Source organism: Dendropsophus ebraccatus, chromosome 5 (genome assembly GCF_027789765.1).
Source record: "Dendropsophus ebraccatus isolate aDenEbr1 chromosome 5, aDenEbr1.pat, whole genome shotgun sequence".
Lineage (NCBI taxonomy): Eukaryota > Metazoa > Chordata > Amphibia > Anura > Hylidae > Dendropsophus > Dendropsophus ebraccatus.
Genome location: NC_091458.1, coordinates 102,185,484 through 102,204,543, shown reverse-complemented (window position 1 = coordinate 102,204,543; position 19,060 = coordinate 102,185,484). Strand labels below are relative to the sequence as shown.

The 19,060-nt window shown below is 37.3% G+C and overlaps 1 protein-coding gene across 1 annotated transcript in view; it reads left to right on the top strand.

The window, feature by feature from the left end:
* Window positions 1-19,060, top strand: part of GABRG3 (gamma-aminobutyric acid type A receptor subunit gamma3) — a 395,342-nt gene that overhangs the window by 349,089 nt on the left and 27,193 nt on the right. Inside the window, exon 7 of the mRNA XM_069972388.1 lies at window positions 17,745-17,897. Coding sequence (XP_069828489.1) covers window positions 17,745-17,897 — 153 coding nt within the window. The remainder of the gene's footprint in view (window positions 1-17,744; window positions 17,898-19,060) is intronic.

Sequence of the window (19,060 nt, the reverse complement as noted above, 5' to 3'; positions counted from 1 at the left end):
TAACTGCATTACCTGCAGAACGGAGCCCAGGAAAGATCTTGAATTAACCCCTTCAAGACAGAGCCCTTTGATGCACAAAAGTCCAGGTCAAATTAATGCAATGTTCCTCCCCGCCTTCTAAGAGCCATAGCGCTTTTATTTTTCTACCTACAGGGCTGGTTGGGTTGTCTTTTTTTGCGCCATGATCTCTTTATTTATTATATTTATCATATTGGTTTAGCAGAAAAATTTTGATTGCTCTTTATGAATTTTTTTGTGATATATAATTTAATAATATAAGCAATCCTGGTGCGTTTTTCTTTTTGTTTACATTTACGCCGTTCACCGTGCGGGAACAATAATGTTATATTTTAATAGATCAGACAATTCCGCACGCTACGATATGTAATATTTTTATTTATTTATTTATATTTATATAATGGGTGTTTTAAACTTTTATTGGGAGGGGATTTATAAGTTTTTTTTATACTTTTAAAAGCTTTTTTAAACACTTTTAACACTGTAATATATGCAATCATTAGATCGCATATACTGATCTATGCTATGCCGTAGCATAGCATAGATCAGTGTTATCGGCGATCTATGTATAGAGCCTGCCTGAGAACAGACTCTATACATAGATCGCGGATCCGACAGAACGGACGGCACATGCGATCGGGACTCCCCCCAGCATGGCTGCGGAATCTGATCACTCAGTCACAGATGCTTGATCTGTCGCTGAGTACCTTAACCCCTTAAGGTCAAAGCCAATTTTCATTTTTGCGCTTTTGCTTTTTCCACTTTGTTTAAAAGGCCATAGCGCTTCCATTTTTTCACCTAGAGACCAATATGAGCCCTTATTTTTTGCATACTTTATTTTCCCATGAAATATGCTGCGAAACTGGAAAGAAAATGTTTTCACTTTAGGAAGTTTCGTGTTTACGCCGTTCACCCTGGGGTAAAACTGACTTGTTATGCATGTTCCTCAAGTTGTTACAATTGCAACGATATATAACATGTATAACTTTTATTTTATTTTATTTAATGGCTTTTAAAAAATTCAAACCATTGTTAACAAATACATGTTCCTTAAAATCGCTCTATTCCCATGCTTATAGCGCTTTTATCCTTTGGTCTATGGGGCTGTGTGAGGCGTAATTTTTTGGGCCATGATATGTACTTTCTATCAGTACCTTGTTTGCTCATATGCGACTTTTTGATCGCATTTTATTAAATTTTTTCTGGATTTAATGTGACCAAAAATGCGCAATTTTGCACTTTGGAATTTTTTTGCGCTGACACCGTTTACCGTGCGAGATCAGGAATGTCATAAATTAATAATTCGGGCGATTACACACGCGGCAATACTAAACATGTTTATTTATTCGTTTATTTATTTATTTTTATTTATAAAATAGGAAAAGGTTTGGACTTTTAATAGGGGAGGGAATTTTTTATTAATAAAAACAATTTTTTACTTCTTTTTTTACTGTAACTGAAGGTCCCCCTGGTGGACTTGTATATACCCAGCACTAATCTGTCATAGAGATCAATGCTGTGTATATACAGTACACAGCAAAGATCCATTAGATCGGCGATACATTGCTTTGCTGCAGGCCAGTGGAATGTATTGCCGAGCGGGGATCAGCATCATTGCGGCGCTGAGGCCCGGCCCGGCCAGAAGGACACCATGGACACTAGGAGCAAAGCATCTAAATGCAGCTGTCAGGTTTGACAGCTACATTTAGATGCCTAATTAGCTGGTGCGGCAACGGGACCCGCGTCGGGTTAATAGAGGCGCTCCCCTGCTGTAACTGGAAGTCCCCCTGCGGGACCTGTATATACACAGCACTGATCTCTGATAGAGATCAATGCGGTGTATATACACAGCAAAGATCCATTAGATCGGCGATACATTGCTTTGGCCTGCTGCAGGCCAGTGCAATGTATTGGCGAGCAGAGATCAGCGTCATTGCGACGCTGAGGTCCGGCCCGGCCAGAAAAACGGATCTCCCCCGTGCAATCGCATCACTGGGGGGGGGGGGAGATCCGTCCCACTAGACACCATGGACACCGGGAGCAAAGCATCTAAATGCAGCTGTCAGGTTTGACAGCTTCATTTAGATGCTTAATTAGCTGGCATGGCAACGGGACTCGCCGGCTAATAGTCGCTCCCTGGCACAGCCGGGAGCAGCGCCATTCAGAGCGGGGTCCTGGCGGGACCCCTCCCTGAACTCCTCCAGCATCACCATGACGTATCAGATACGTCATGGGATGCTAAGGGGTTAAACGCTGCGATCGCTGGGATCGTGTGGTTTACAGGGTTAATGGGTAGCACGGTGGCTCAGTGGTTAGCACTGTAGTCTTGCAGTGCTGGGGTCCTGGGTTCAAATCCCACCAAGGGCAACATCTGCAAAGAGTTTGTATGTTCTCTCCGTGTTTGTGTGGGTTTCCTCCGGGTACTCCAGTTTCCTCCCACACCCAAAAAATATACAGATAGGTGAATTTAGATTGGGGACAGGGAGCAATAAAAAACTTTGTGAAGTGCTGCGGAATCTGTGTGCGCTAAACAAATAAAAGAACTATTATTAATGAGAGTCGGCTGCGGGATAGCAGCTGACTCTCATTACCTGTGGCCCCGGAGACAGATCCCTGCAGTGATCTGGCTCTCATCAATTACCCCGTCAGTTACAGGAACGTATATATATATATATATATATATATGTTACTGACGCAAAGGGGTTAAAAACTGCTATCTAAAGGTACAAGTGGTTTGTGGGGGTCAGATTGTGGGTACAGAGCCGCTTTAAAGACAAAGATGGTCCTTTTGGATGTGTTTTTAAATAAAAGGCCAATTGATTTTAATACAAAGAACAGTGAAAAAAATACTATATGTAAAAAACTTAAAATAACGGCCGCTGTTTACACAATCACATCATAAATAAATGACACAAACATTAATTTATACATTGTGTGAGCTACACCCATACAGTGTTTGAACATAGCTTTGTGTTGTGTTGATGTGGAATGGCAGGAACAAAGCGCTGAAGGCTGTATCCATCTCCTGCCATCCAGACTATCCTTTTAAATGTTATAAGAATAGTATATGTAGCTTTAGGCTGCTAAGGGTTATGTGGTTGCTAGACAGTCTAAATATTTTAGAGGGGAATTTACTATTGAGTCTATTAACTACGATTTTGCTAGCTAGTTGTAGCCATTTGTTTTTCTCCTTGTGCTTGGTGAATTTATCAAAAATTGTGCACATACTTAAAACATTGCTCATAGCTTTAAAAAAAATTGCACACGCAAGCCAGCACCAGTAGATGCAATTTTAAAAAAAAAATTGCGCACATGATAAATAAAGCACAAATCCAGGACTATGCAAATATTTAGTCAAATACACAAAACTGCCAGATTAAAAAATAAAAAGCATGTAATAATTATGTGCATGTAGAATACTGGTTCATAAATACCACTTAGACCAAAAATAGGTGCAACCAAAAATAGGTGCAACCAACAGTCATTTACCGAAAAATAGGTGCAAAGCCCTAGATAAATGTCCCCCTTATTCCCACAAAATGGACAAACAATTGTGTAGTAAAAAGTATACTTTACTTACAGGTGTGGTAAGGTTTATGAAAAAAAGATGGTTATGATTTGTAGCACTAACACTGTGCTTTTGCTGTCCGTTTTTGTGTTGCTGAAAAGATAAATAAAAAACGGATGTGTTTCAATCCTTTTTTTGTTATAATGTAGGTCAATGGAGAACAGATCCTGATGGATGGCATACAACTGTGTGTGTGTTGTTTTTTCCCCATAAAAAGGATCCATTAGACAGCAACAATGCAGTGTGACCTTAGCCTAACTGTCTTGAGTGAAACTTTAGCCTCAAAATAGACTGTTAGCAATCCTGGGTGAAACCAACCAATGGCACATGCTGCCATGATTACTATGTATATGGTCCAAATTGGTTCTTAAAGTGTACCTGTCCTTTCAAGTAACTTTGCAGAAATTGATAGTACAAGCAAATTTAGGAAATTCTGTAATAAGTTTTATTAGGAAAAGGAGCTTCGTTCTGTGCCCACAAGGCTGGTTTCCAGTCTCCCCCCTCCACAATTCTAAACTATTTACTTATAAGGTTCATTATGAAGCCTGTGCATTTTGGAGACTGTCTGGCTACAGAAAAAGTTAGATTTACAGGTCAGGCTGCTCAGTGCTGGTCTGGGAACTTGGTGAGGTAAGATTGCAGGATGTTGTGCTGTGCTGATTCCTATACTGTAAACTGCACAGGCTGTTTTCTCCTCTCCCTGCTCACTTATCTCCTTGCCCCTTCCCCCCCCCCCATAGGTTATAATGGACACATCAAACCCGGCTTCTTTTTGCTTCTCTGCAACAGATAGGTAAGGGGGGGAAGTGGGGCTGGAAAACAGCAGCATTGTGAGTACAGAATTTCTTTTTTTTTAACTGTTTATTTTCAAGATTTTTTTCAAGAAAAGAATAAGATACATTACAGGATATAAGCGAAGTACAATGAACATAATACATGAGTCCTGAGCTTAAGTCTTCAGGTAAGTTCTATTAAGACCTCAGCACTCTCAATAAGTGGAGAGTACAGCATTTCTTATAATTGGGTGTACTAGTGATTTCTGCAAAGTAAAAGATAGAGTAGGAGTTCTTACTCCCTTAGTCAAGCCAGGACAACCTGATAATTCCATTACTCTGGACTAAACTTAGTGTTGCAGGGATTTGTTCTTACCTAGAAAGTTTGGCCTTGGAGACTTCTCCCTTAAAGCTCACACAAGGAAGCATCCCGTAGGAGAGGCATGTGACCAAGTCTTCACTTCCTTACATGAGATCAATATAGAACAATGTTAATGCTCTCAATGGCAATATACCTCAGTATATGCAGTTTAAGGCAATGTTCACACAACATATGTTCTGCATAAATCACAGTCGTTGTTGCAATTTGCAACAACGGCAGTGATTTATACAAAACATGCGTTGTATGTGAATGAATGAATCCCGTCCGGCGCCATTAACACAATGGAGCTGCTCACTTCATTGTGTGCAGCATTGAACTGGAATGCGGGCGCACATTCTGTGACTCGGCCAGTACGTAGTGTGAACCTGTCCTAACAGTGTGAGAAATAAACCAAGCATAGTTTAAGGTGTTAAGTAAGGTTTTCCACAGCCACATGCTAACATTATGATGGGGTGCGGACACCAGGGCACTGTATTTTTGCCCTTGAATCGCTTAGTGCTTTATCACTCAGCGGGTGCTGAGATCAGGCATATTATTATTAGGGAAAAGGCCAACCAAATACAAATATGTTTACTTAGTAATCTTATTGATTCTTGTATGCATTATATACACAGATATTTTTGTGTTTGGGTTCGGATTTACCTTAGAAGATCCCTTTTTGATTGCGCTAATTAAAGCGATTAGCTTGAAAATAGAAATATTTGACAAAGTGCATTTCTACGTACAACATTTATACAAACTATTGATTTTTGATAAAAGTAGGTAATACCATGTAAAAAATAATAATAATATTCCCAAGTACAGTACAAAATAAGAGTGCATATGAAGGTTACTATATTTTTTTCTATGTGCAAGAGGAAATCTCCTCATTAAGAAGACTTTTTTATTTTGCTACATCAATGCTAATAAATATCCACTGGGTCAGGTCCTGTGCTAAATTCATGAGAAATACAATTTTGCTATTTTTATTCCGATGGAAGATTTGTTGCCTTAAGATATCAGTTTTTTCAGTTTTACTAAATCTGTCATGAATTATTTTGCTTGAAGGAACATTCATGATTTCATTGCCTTTTAGATTCAGCCTGACTTGGTCACCAATCAGAACTTCCCAGACTATGAAATCTTGTACACTATTTATCTAATGTCAATTCAATGTTGTAAGAAAAAAAATTGCCTATTTGCTAATGAGATAAGATTTGTCGGCACATGCAGTTGATTTGTTTGACAGGCTGACTATAAACTTCACAATGACATCTTGGATAAATGTGGGATTGCGTGCATCTGGACTCAAGCCAAAACTGGGTCATTTATTAGAACAGAGAGTGAAGGTTAATAGAGAAACCAAGATGTCACGTTGCCAGATAGCTATAAACAGAACATCTGCCTTTGAAATTATGCAGCAAATACTTAATTACAGATTTTTTATTAATAGCAAGGCAAACATACGAATTAGATTAACCATTTAAATAGCTTGTAAGCTACTCATGCATGCTAATGCATATTAAAATCCCTGCAAAGCTGATTTAATTAGGAAACTTTCTATATACAGTTTGTCACTAATATTGTTATTAATATTATTATGGACAATACTGTGTGCTGTTTTTAACTATGAAAAGAAAAAAAAGTATACTAAAAAGGGTATTCCCATCCTAAACTTTTATAACATACCCTCTATTATGCAGGTTGCCTGTTAGGAGAATGGTGGTTCAGTGAAGTCTCTTTTATTAACGTCAAAGGAGAATGTTGCAGTTGGGAATTATTGATTTCAGGTCTAAAACCACCAATGTCTTGATAAGGGCTGTCCCAGAAGTTGGAATGCAGTCTAAGGCTATGTTCACACTACGTAAGTTCTGCTGAAATCACGGCCATTATTACATCGGCCGTGAATTCTGTGGTACTTACGTAGTACTGCAGGCTGAGGGAATCCCGGCAGAAAGCTCTGTCAGTTCACACAATGGAGCGAGTGGCTCCGACCGCATGCTCCATTGTATGCTGTGAGGAGTTCTGATGCGAACGCGCACTGATACCCCCGCATCAGAACTCAGCGGCACAAAAGATCATCCGGCCGGTACTGCAGTACCGGCCGGGATGATCTTTTCTGAGACCGGCCATTCCGTGACCCAGCCGGATCACGGAATAGCCGGTCGCATACCAAATGTGAACATAGCCTAATTCAAAATCTTTAAATAGGATACATCAGTTTTAAGCATTATCATTCATGTATTGATGATGCTTCTTCTTTTACTATTTGGTCTCATTTGGCAACTAAGTACTGTACCTGAAAATGATGTGCCACTGAAAGAATGAAGATGATTATGGTATTTGTTTTGGCAAGGGTGTTTTGGAAAGACCCATATAAATCCATGTTGGCAGGTGGTATAGTTATTACAGTGATTACAACAGCTAAGACAGAATTGTTTTAGTAATCTTCAAACTGCTATAGGCCATTTATAAGTATGGCCACTTGAGATTACAAGGCTTATAGGCTAGCAGGTGCTAATTTTAATTTGCAGACTATAGATTTGTATTGAGTAAGAAGTAATTTTGGATGTGCGTCTTTCTCTCTATTCCCAATGTGCAGGGGGTCCTATTTCTGCCTTGAGACTGCGAGCCGGTATTGAACTGATAAAGAATCAGAGAAATAAAGCTATATTGTATTTTAATAGAAGTAGTAGGCTCTCTAGCGTAACTCCCCTTAAATTATCCAAGTTAATATGTATAGTCTTAGATGTATATCGTTTCTGGTTATATCATAAATGAGTGATTATAATAAGTCAGAATTGTGTATAGAGATAAATAATTTTTATATTCATAAGATGAAACAAATAAAAAATAAAATTAGCCAGTGAAGAATACAAGCAAAATTAAAAAACACACCTGTATCAAGATTCATAAGGCTCTATAGGCATATATATCAGTATATATCTTCATAGTATGATAATCACAGGAGTATATATATTAAAATTCTTAGTGTAAAACACATATAAAAAACATAGCAAAGCTTGAAGGATGTTTCATTTAAAAAAAAAAAAGGTATCTTTGAGTAGTATATTTCATAAACGACTATTTTTCATAAACGATTATAGCAGTACAATCTTGTCCATATGCGACTCTGCAGGGCCCTTGCAGGTCGCAGTGGTTTGTAGTCACTATGCTTATGGTAAATATAGAACTGTTCCTCTGTTAGTTGATTTGAGATATATTATATCACTTATTCTCGTATATGCAGAGGTACATATACGAGAATAAGTGATATAATATATCTCAAATCAACTAACAGAGGAAGAGTTCTATATTTACCATAAGCATAGTGACTACAAACCACTGCGACCTGCAGAGTCGCATATGGACAAGATTGTACTGCTATAATCATTTATGAAAAATAGTCGTTTATGAAATATACTACACAAAGATACCTTTTTTTTTTTTTAATGAAACATCCTTCAAGCTTTGCTATGTTTTTTCTATGTGTTTTACACTAAGAATTTTAATAAATATACTCCTGTGATTATCATACTATGAAGATATATACTGATATATATGCCTATAGAGCCTTATAAATCTTGATACAGGTGTGTTTTTTAATTTTGCTTGTATTCTTAATTTTATTTTTTATTTGTTTCATCTTATGAATATAAAAAATATTTATCTCTATACACAATTCTGACTTATTATAATCACTTATTTATGATATAACCAGAAACAATATATATCTAAGACTATACATATTAACTTGGATAATTTAAGGGGAGTTACGCTAGAGAGCCTACTACTTCTATTACTCATATTTACTGGTTCTTGGTGCCAACCAAGTAGTGCACTCGCTGTACACCCCTCTTCCTAACAGTACTGTTAGGTCTAGTTCTTACACTAGAATATTTTATATATTGTATTTTAATTTTATCCAATATAAAAGCCAGTTCAGGCTGCTAAAGACTGTCGCAAGCAAGGTCCCAGAGCACAAGTGAACTGTTTATAGGATGAAAGAGTCCCGATCTAGAGAGTGATTGGACCAGCTCTGACATCCAGACCACACAGAACAAAGACTGGCAGGGAGGGAAGTTGGCTGGTGAAGGCAACTTTCCATCACCAATCACCACTTATTCTAAACTGTCTGCAGCCCAACAGAAGGCTGGCAGAAACCCTGACAACTGTGGTGGAAATACCACTCAGCAAGTGCTGGAATAAGACAGCTCAGACTCGTGCAAAAGAAACAAGGCAGCAATGCAGGCACTCAATAATGGCAAAAAGAGCAGTCTCAGCCATACTTTATGGGGAGAGGACTAGTCTGAGGTCTGAACAGTATATATATATATATATATATATATATATATATATATATATATATATATATATATATAGTGAATTATACTTAGTGATTCACCTTAGGCCTTGATAAACCCATATTTATAACCCACTAATGTTATTTTTCTTACTTTCAATAGAACATGATGTAGTCACAACACAAAATAGTCAAATTAATCTGTTCCTATAAACCTACTTCCTCTCTTTAGATGCCTATTATTCATTCATTGTTCTCCATATATAATTGTACAGCTTCCTGCTTAATGATTTTAAGATTTTGACCTTCCTTAATTGCTAATTATTTTTTATTTAATGGTTTGCCTTCATTTTCTTTCATCCTTATGCTCAACAATTGTTTCCATGTCAAATATTTTGATTAGAGCTTGAAATAAATGGTCCAATTATGATCATAATACTTCATCTTAATGAAACTCCCATCAGCTGCTATTACTGGGACGTGAAGTTATCTTGCTGAATATCATCAAACTGTGGGCTCAAATGAGCTAAGACCCTTTCATAATACAGCTGTGTTTTAAAGACATATTCTTTATGATTTTTGAAAGTATGCATAGGAAAAGTTTATTATTTTGATAAACTGGTTATCATTTACATAATGAATAAGCTTGACTATTTTGAATATTTGTCCTTAAATATTAACCCCTTAGCGACCCATGACGTATCTGATACATCATGGTGCCGCTCGGGGTGTTCAGAGCGGGGTCCCGCCGGGACCCCGCTCTGAACGGCGCTGATTCCGGCTGACACGTGCAGCCGGGAAGTGCCGGGTCCCGTTGCCGCGCCGGCTAATTAAGCCTCTAAGTGCAGCTGTCAAACCTGACAGCTGCATTTAGAGGCACTGCGCCGCACGTCCCTGGTGTCTAGTGGGACGGATCTCCCCCCCGCGATGCGATCGCGGGGGGGAGATCCGTTCTTCTGCCCGTGCCGGGCCTCAGCGTCGGAATGACGCTGATCCCGGCTCGGCAATAGATTGCTATGGCCTGCAGCAGGCCATAGTAATCTATGACCGATCTAATCGATCTTTGCTGTGTATATACACAGCATTCATCTCTATGAGAGATCAGTGCTGTCTATATACAAGTCCCCCAGGGGGGCTTCTAGTTACAGTAAAAAAAAAAGTAAAAAAGTGTTTTTATTAATAAAAAATCCCCTCCCCTAATAAAAGTCCAAATCACCCCCCTTTTCCCATTTTATAAATATAAATAAATAAACATATTTAGTATCGCCGCGCGCGTAATCGCCTGAACTATTAATTTATCACATTGCTGATCTCGCACGGTAAACTGCGTCAGCGCCAAAAAATTCCAAAGTGCAAAATTGCGCCTTTTTGGTCGCATCAAATCCAGAAAAAATGTAATAAAAAACGATCAAAAAGTCGTATATGCGCAATCAAGGTACCGATAGAAAGAACACATCATGGCACAAAAACTGACACCTGACACAAGCGATAAAAGCGCTATAAGCCTGGGAATAGAGCGATTTTAAGGAACGTATATTTGTTAACAATGGTTTGAATTTTTTACAGGCCATCCGATACAATATAAGTTATACATGTTATATATCATAGTAATCGTAACGACTTGAGGAACATGCATAACAAGTCAGTTTTACCATAGGACGGACGGCGTAAATGCAAAACTCCCCGAAATCAAAACAAATTCGTTTTTTTTTCAATTTGACAGCGCAAATTATTTTTTTCCGGTTTCGCAGCATATGTTATGGAAAAATAATGCCTGTCATTGCAAAGAACAATTGGTTTCGCAAAAAATAAGCGCTCATATAAGTCTCTAGGTGAAAAAATGCCAGTGCTATGGACTTTTAAACTTAAAATGGAATAAGCAAAAGCGCAAAAACGAAAAATAGGCTTTGACCTTAAGGGGTTAAAGATTAGTCATTGCAAAGTAGAAAGATAGGCTAACAAATTATCTTTACTGGTATGACAAGTGGGTTTCATGTAAAATATATAAGAATAGTCATCAAGCTTATAAACAAAATAAAAGTAATAATATTAAATTAGTAGGCCCATACACTTTCTGGTAGAATGTGAAGGATGTTCCAACAGGTTTTGGATTCAGTTTTTGAAGTCAAAGCCAATTATGGACAAAGAATGGACAAAAAAGGCCATGTTTTTTTAAAACTAGATCCTTGTTCTTTATCTCCCTTTAGGATCAACCCCTGATTATGTCATTAAAAGGCTATGTTCACACGACGTCAAAAATAAAGAAAAGACGGCCGATTTTGATATTTAAAAAAATGTGCGCGATTTAACCGACTGAAATGGCAATGCATTAAAGTCAAAGGAAGGACGGACGTCCAATGCACACAATGTTTTGAATAACGGACATTTTTTACCGTGAACGTCAAAATAATGAACATGATCATTATTTCCGGATGTCTTTTGCAAACAGCAGACGTTTTTTATTAGTTGTTCACACACAGTTTTTCTTTTGTCACCGTTCTTTCTCCGTTTTTACTATTAAATTCAATTGACTTTTCAATTAAGCCACACCCGAAGGATAATTAGTAATCCCAAACTAAAATAATGTGCAAACACCAGTCATTGCAGTCAAGGGAAGGGCAGGCTGCTAAATGACGTCCGTTATTTTAGACTCAAAATAACGGATGTAATTTTGAAAAAGCGTTGTTTGAACATAGCCAAACAGCATATTAAAACTAGAAAAACCTAAACAAGCCTTAGGAAATGTTTACATTATGTCTTTATTTTATTCCCATCCTTATAACTCACCATGATCTGTACTTTTTATTGGTACCTTGCTTGCATATATGCGAATTTTTGATCACTTTTTATTACAATTTTCGGAATTTTTATGGCGTTTTTTAATCTTTTATTTTTTACTTACGCTGTTTACCGTGTGAGACCAGGAATGTGATAATTTATTAGTTCGGGTGATTATGCATGCGGCAATATCATATTTGTTTATTTATTTTCATTTGTAGCATGGGAAAAGGGCGGTGATTCAAACTTTTATTAGGGGTGGGGATTTTTTTTTATTAATAAACACTTTTTTTTTTTTTAACTGTACACTTTAACAATTAGTCCTCCATTCGATGCAGGGGCGGATTTCTTCTTCCGTCCAAAGAATGAGCTTGATCATTCTTTGGATGGAGGGCATGCATAGAATGGACTCTATGACACAGGCGGAGACGCGCGTGCCCGCTGCAGTCCGTGAGCGGGCGCGAGCTGGGAATTCCGCAACGGAGGTTCCATCTGAATTCCTAAGTGTGCACATACCTTTACTACTTGATCATTCTTTGGACGGAGGACGGAATCCGCCCGTGCATAGAATGGAGTCTGACACGGGCGGAGACAGGCATGCCTGCCGCTATCCGCGAGCAACGGATTACGCAACAGACTTTCAGTCTAAATTACTCAGTGTGCACATACCCTTACTCTGGTCTGCTGGTCAGTTTTAACAGCTGCATTTGGTATGGTGCGTGACCCGCTGCTTTAGTCATTCCTTTAGTAGAGTACAGCGCTCTTCCACCATACTCTGCTCTTTTTGTCATTTCATAGGATTCATTTTTATTTTATAGGTACTATTCTCAATATAGTGATCAGTGGAATTAGTTATTAGACCCCCTGCTACTTTCTGCGTTGTACAAATTATGACACATTTCCATTAAATAAAAAGAAAAAAAAAGTGATCTAAACTGATAGCAGAAGCTCTTTTAACCCTGTATGAGTTATTAGGTTTATTGGTGTATGTGATTGCAATCAGTGGTGACAAATACTGTCTTGCTGCTGCTGTGATTGCTGTAAAATTGTTAAATACAAACAATCAATAAAACCTTCAAATGGTAACAGGAAACACCAAATAAATTGACTTTTTCAAATATTTTCATTTTATTCTTCCTTTACCAATTTTCACGTATTTATTTTTGGGGGCTAAATATTTATTTTCGGCATTTTGAAACGTGGGTCTCGTATAGGTACAAAATATGACTTAACCTATTAGGAGTATCTGTAGAACACCATCAATTCCAACATTGTTTCCTGAGTGTCATAATATACTCCACAGTTACCAGAACAAGGATAACAGGAATGCATTAAAATAAAATAAAAATGAGAACATTCCTAGAGAAAACACAATGGATACATATTTATTTAGGAAACAAAATCTCAAATCTGAATTTTAACTTCCCTCTTTCAATAATAAAAGGACCTTTCTTTAACATTATCAGCAGCAATCACATCAAGGAGGCTGGTAAGTCATCAAGATGATAAGTTTCAGACAGGAATGGGCCTTTGCGCTCCCCAGTCCGGGTTGTGTGGCGCAGAAGGCACTGAACCTGGTCTGAAAAAAGTTCTGTTTTTATTTGTTTAACCCCACCGCTTTGCCTCTTAGCCTCTGGCAATGCCAGAGTTAGTCTGTTAGCTTTATTCCTGCAGCTGAGCATTGTGGTGTTTCCCTTGACTGGCAGGGGTCCTTACCAGTTAGGGTCTTTGTGGATCTGAGCTCCGGTCCAATAGGGATCTGGACTGGGCTCCTGGTTCTCATAAGTAGTAAGCATGGCCAGCAGCTAGTTGTTGGCTATTAGAGCAATCTAGGCTAAGCGTAATCTCTCTTGTATCTGCTGTGTGTTTCTCTGACCTTTGCCTGTTCCCTCTCTATCCTGTCTGCCATCTGTCCTGACTTATAGACTCTTCTCATTTACCCAACTTTTACCCGAATTTTGTACTTTTGCTGCCCGCCATTACCGACCCGGATTGTTGACCTTGGGTTTATTGTGCTTATTTGTCTGTCGCTGTTCTGTGTTTCACCCTATTGAGTATAGGGACTGCTATCATGGTTGTACGCAGCCGCCTAGGGGCTCACTGTCCCTGTCTTGTCAGACTGCCTTTTGCCATACCCGAAGCTGACAATTACATAGATATTTATCTTTATAACTACTTATAAAAGAATGAGGCACCATACACCACTTTTGTCTATATAAAGAAAATGAATTCATATATTACAAGCATGTGTACCATGATGGACTATAACAGTCATGTAAGGAAACATATAACATAGAAAGAGCAACTCTACATTATTGCCTAAATCAATATACTGGCCAGGAGCTACTAGAAAAACAAAATAATGAATTGGTATGGCTTAGATGGAAAGTAACAGGCACATGTAAATGAAGGGAAGTATATTGGGCATTGGAGTTATATTATGAAATTGTGGGGGTTAAAGGGGTTCTTCTATATCACAAAATGGTATTTAAATATAAGTATCACTCTATCTCCTAAGACAATGTATCATCTTCTAATGGCACATGAGGCTTTGCTGGATCTTGTCTCTGAGTTCTAGCCCCTATCAATTCCCATTCCAAGTGTTGAAAAAACAAAGGGCGACAGCGCTCCATGGCGAGGATCAGAAGGGCAAGGTGAAAAAGGGATAGGGGTGCACGGCAACCCTCACCTGATGTGGTTGTGCAAAGGGAGGCACAACACTCTGCAGCGTATATATCAAGGACCGCAGCCACTCCCGATATCCAACAGGAAACAATGATGCAAACAACCTCCAACTCCAGACTACACGGATTATGGGGCGCAGGTCCAACTTGAGATCGAGGCACAGTGAGTAATAAAAATATATTTTATTGTGGAGACTCAACGCGTTTCGGAACCGCACCGGTTCCTTTCTCAAGAGTCATGATACTGATAAAACAGAACAGCACTATATATCACAAACCAAGATGACATCAAAAGGGGAGGAGGACTCAGAACCTCCCACTTCAATCAACACAGACACCTGTAACACCAATAAAGAAAGGCATATAGCTATATACTACATTGCATTGAAATACAATAATATATAAGAGTATATAAAACGAATATGTATATAAATAAAAATAATATGTGTAGAAAATGTATAAAAAAAATAAAAAAAACTTTAAAAAAACTTTAAAAAAAAAACGTAAAAAAAAAAAAAACAACTTAAAAAAAAAAAATTTTATATATATATATTTAAAAATAAGTATATAAAGTTAAAAAATTATACCTTCGTATTTTCTAGTGTCTCATTTAAGCCATCTGGTGACAAAGAGCAAAGTTTAAAAATCCAGTACGATTCCCTATTAATGAGCTGCTTGTATCTATTGGGAACATTCTCTCCTATACGTTCCAAAATAGTGAGTCTCAAACTACTAGGGTCAGAATTATGCTTAAGAAAAAAGTGTCGAGAGACACTATGCAATAAAAATGAATTTTTAATATTAGCTCGATGCTTGTTCATGCGGCACCGCACCGTCTGAATGGTGCGTCCCACATACTGCAGGTGACATGGGCATTCTAGGAGATAAATAACATACTGTGATGAACAAGAATACATTTCACGGACAAAAAATATCTCATTGGTGACTATAGAGGTAAATGTTGGTGCTGGGGTATCTGTTATCCAATTGCAGCATAAGCACCTCGCTACATTGCAGCGTACGGTGCCCACAGATCTAGTTTTTGTATTATTATTTTTGTTTGTATTATTACTATTTTCCATATCTGAAGTAATTTTACGGAGTTTGCTAGGTGCTAGATGGCTACGTAATGTTTTAGTTCTACGGAAAATAACATTAGGTTGTTTGGGAAGAATTGATTTTAGAATAGGATCACTGAGAATAATACCCCAATGTTTCGTTAAGACCCTTTTAATTTCCTGTGTACCACAATTATATTCTGTAACCATAGAAATGCCATATTTATTAAGATCTTCAGAAGTAGTTTCATGTTTGTGGTTATTAGTCATCTTATCTAAAATCTTTTTTTGTGTGGTACATTTATTTTTACTGTAAGCATTGGATAGTAATCGTTTGGGATAGCCTTTGTTGGTGAAACGATCATATAAAATTTTTGATTGTTCCTGGTAATCAGTATCCAAAGTACAATTTTTTCTTATACGTTGGTATTGCCCGTATGGTATATTTTTTAGCCAATTCGGAAGATGGCAACTCTTATAATCTAGGAAGCTGTTAACGTCCACTTTTTTAAAAAAATTAGAGGTGATGATACTGTTAGATGGAATATCTTTCTTAATTAAAAGATCCAAAAACTCTATACTAGTGTCACTATAGTTAAGGGTAAATTTAATGCCCCATTCATTCTGGTTTAGAAGATGCACAAACAGAAGCGCATCATCATTAGTCCCCGTCCACACCATGAATAAATCGTCGATATAACGACGGTAAAAAAACAAAAATTTACTGTACAATTCAGAGACTTGGGACTGTGCGATGAGCTCTGCCTCAAAACGACCCATGAAAAGGTTGGCAAAACTTGGGGAGAAACGAGAGCCCATCGCACAGCCCTTTATTTGACGAAATATATCATCTTCAAAAGAAAAAGCATTATGTTCCAAAATAAAACGTATACCCTGTAATATAAAAGTGGACTGAGCTGACGGTAAAGAAATATCATTGGTGAGATAATATTGTGTAGAATTTAAACCTAATTCAATGTCAATGTTGGAATAGAGTGCTCCTACATCTAAAGTGATAAAGGAAAAATTAGAAGGTAAAGAAAGTGACTGTAATTCAGTAATCAATTGTGAAGAATCTTTAAGAAAAGACGGTAGTGCCCAAACATATTTTTGAAGAAATAAATCAATATAATGGGAAAGATTAGATGTGAGGGATCCCACCCCCGAAATAATAGGTCTCCCTGGTGGTTTCTTCTCACATTTGTGCACTTTAGGAAGATAATAAAAATAAGGAAAATTAGTATTAATAATAGACAAAAAATCTTTCTCATTTTTGTTCAGAAAACCTTCATTCATCGCTTCTTGTATTAGAATATTGTAAGCAATAGTGTATTCATGGTTAGGATTAGTATCTAATTTAATATAATAATCAGTGTCAGATAATATTCTGTATGCCTCCTCAAGATAATCCGTCCTGTTCAAAAGAACAGTGCCCCCCCCCCCCCTTATCAGCCGGGCGTATTACTAATTGAGTATTGGATCTCAGAGAGTCTAAAGCATTTCTCTCACCTCTTGTTAGATTGTCCCTATGAGTATCATTGTAAACTGTGCTATTAATATCTCGTAGCTCATTAAGAACTAGTGATTGGAAAGTTTCAATAAAGTGAAAAAAAAAAGTTTTTTTAAAGTTTTTTTAAAGTTTTTTTTTTTTTTTTATACATTTTCTACACATATTATTTTTATTTATATACATATTCGTTTTATATACTCTTATATATTATTGTATTTCAATGCAATGTAGTATATAGCTATATGCCTTTCTTTATTGGTGTTACAGGTGTCTGTGTTGATTGAAGTGGGAGGTTCTGAGTCCTCCTCCCCTTTTGATGTCATCTTGGTTTGTGATATATAGTGCTGTTCTGTTTTATCAGTATCATGACTCTTGAGAAAGGAACCGGTGCGGTTCCGAAACGCGTTGAGTCTCCACAATAAAATATATTTTTATTACTCACTGTGCCTCGATCTCAAGTTGGACCTGCGCCCCATAATCCGTGTAGTCTGGAGTTGGAGGTTGTTTGCATCATTCCAAGTGTTGTCACTATCTCTGACCAGCCCTTCCAGCCTACATGACTAGCTCCCTGCCATGTATTACATTTCTAAATTTATTTATTTTATTTTTACTTTATTTATTTTATAAAATTATATGACTAGATTGCGAGTAGGAATTAGATGTCAAGAATGCTTTGCCTTTGTCTCAACAGGTGATTATATTGTCATGACTGTGTACTTTGATTTAAGCAGAAGAATGGGATACTTCACTATTCAAACATATATCCCTTGCATATTAACAGTTGTGTTATCCTGGGTATCATTCTGGATAAAAAAAGATGCCACTCCAGCAAGAACAGCATTAGGTAAGACATTTAAAAGACAGTTCTGTCATTTTTGCTTTGTCTGCGTATTGTTTAAATTGCATGTCAGTGATAAGTGCTGACAACTCAGTATAACAAAGCAAGAGAGCTTTGGGACTGCAAAAACGCAATCTCTGACTTGCAGTGACCAGCAATAGTTTCCATTTTCAGCCACTGACAGGTTTTCCTCTTGTCATTTTTAAATTATTCCAGCAGTCACACTGACCCTTAGTCCTGTTTATATATTATATATATAAGTTAAATATAAAAAAGGTAATGTGCTTTTTCAATTTTTATTTTTATTCTTATTACAAATATACTTTTGCTTCCATTTTCCACTTTTTAGCTGCTTTCTGGCAGTGAATGGAAACTTGTAAATGTGCAAAAGCTAAAAATGAGCCTATTTATTATTACTTTATTATTAAAAATGTTTTATTACATCACAGAATGCCATAAAAAAAACTTTAAAACATATATATATATATATATATATATATATATATATATATATATAGGTATTGCTGTGTTCATACTAACTCCTACAATTAATATTCAATATGTGTTTAATACAATAAATGTACCTCAAAATTGTTTGTATTAAAACCACAACAAAAAGTTATGATTGGTTAAAAAATGTTTTACTCATCCTTAAAACTAAATTTTATTCAGATCTACAATAAAAAGGGCACCTTTTCAGGATTGTTTTTACAATATTAAAGCGACTCTGTACCGACAATCCCCCCCCCCCCCCCCCCCCAAACCACTTGTACCTATAGATAGCTGCTTTTAATCCAAGATCTTCCTGGGGTCTGTTCGGCAGGTGATGGAGTTATTGTCCTAAAACACATCTTGTAAAATTGGCTTACCTTAGAAGTACCCATGTCCTAAGATTGTGACACCCCTTCTTCCTTCCTCCCTGCCCTTTTCATCATTGGGAATGCCCATAGAACAATTTCTCTTATTCACCACCTGTGTGAACACTGGATCATTAAGGCACCTGTGCAGTGTGCAGACATTTGATAAACAGGAAAAATTCTGCCCAGGGGTATTCCTAGTGATGAGCAGCGACGGAGAGGCGTTGCAATCCTAGGGCATACAAACTCTAGGGCACGTCAACTTGATACAAGGCTGCAAGTTTAAAAGTTGATTTTTAGGACAATAACTGC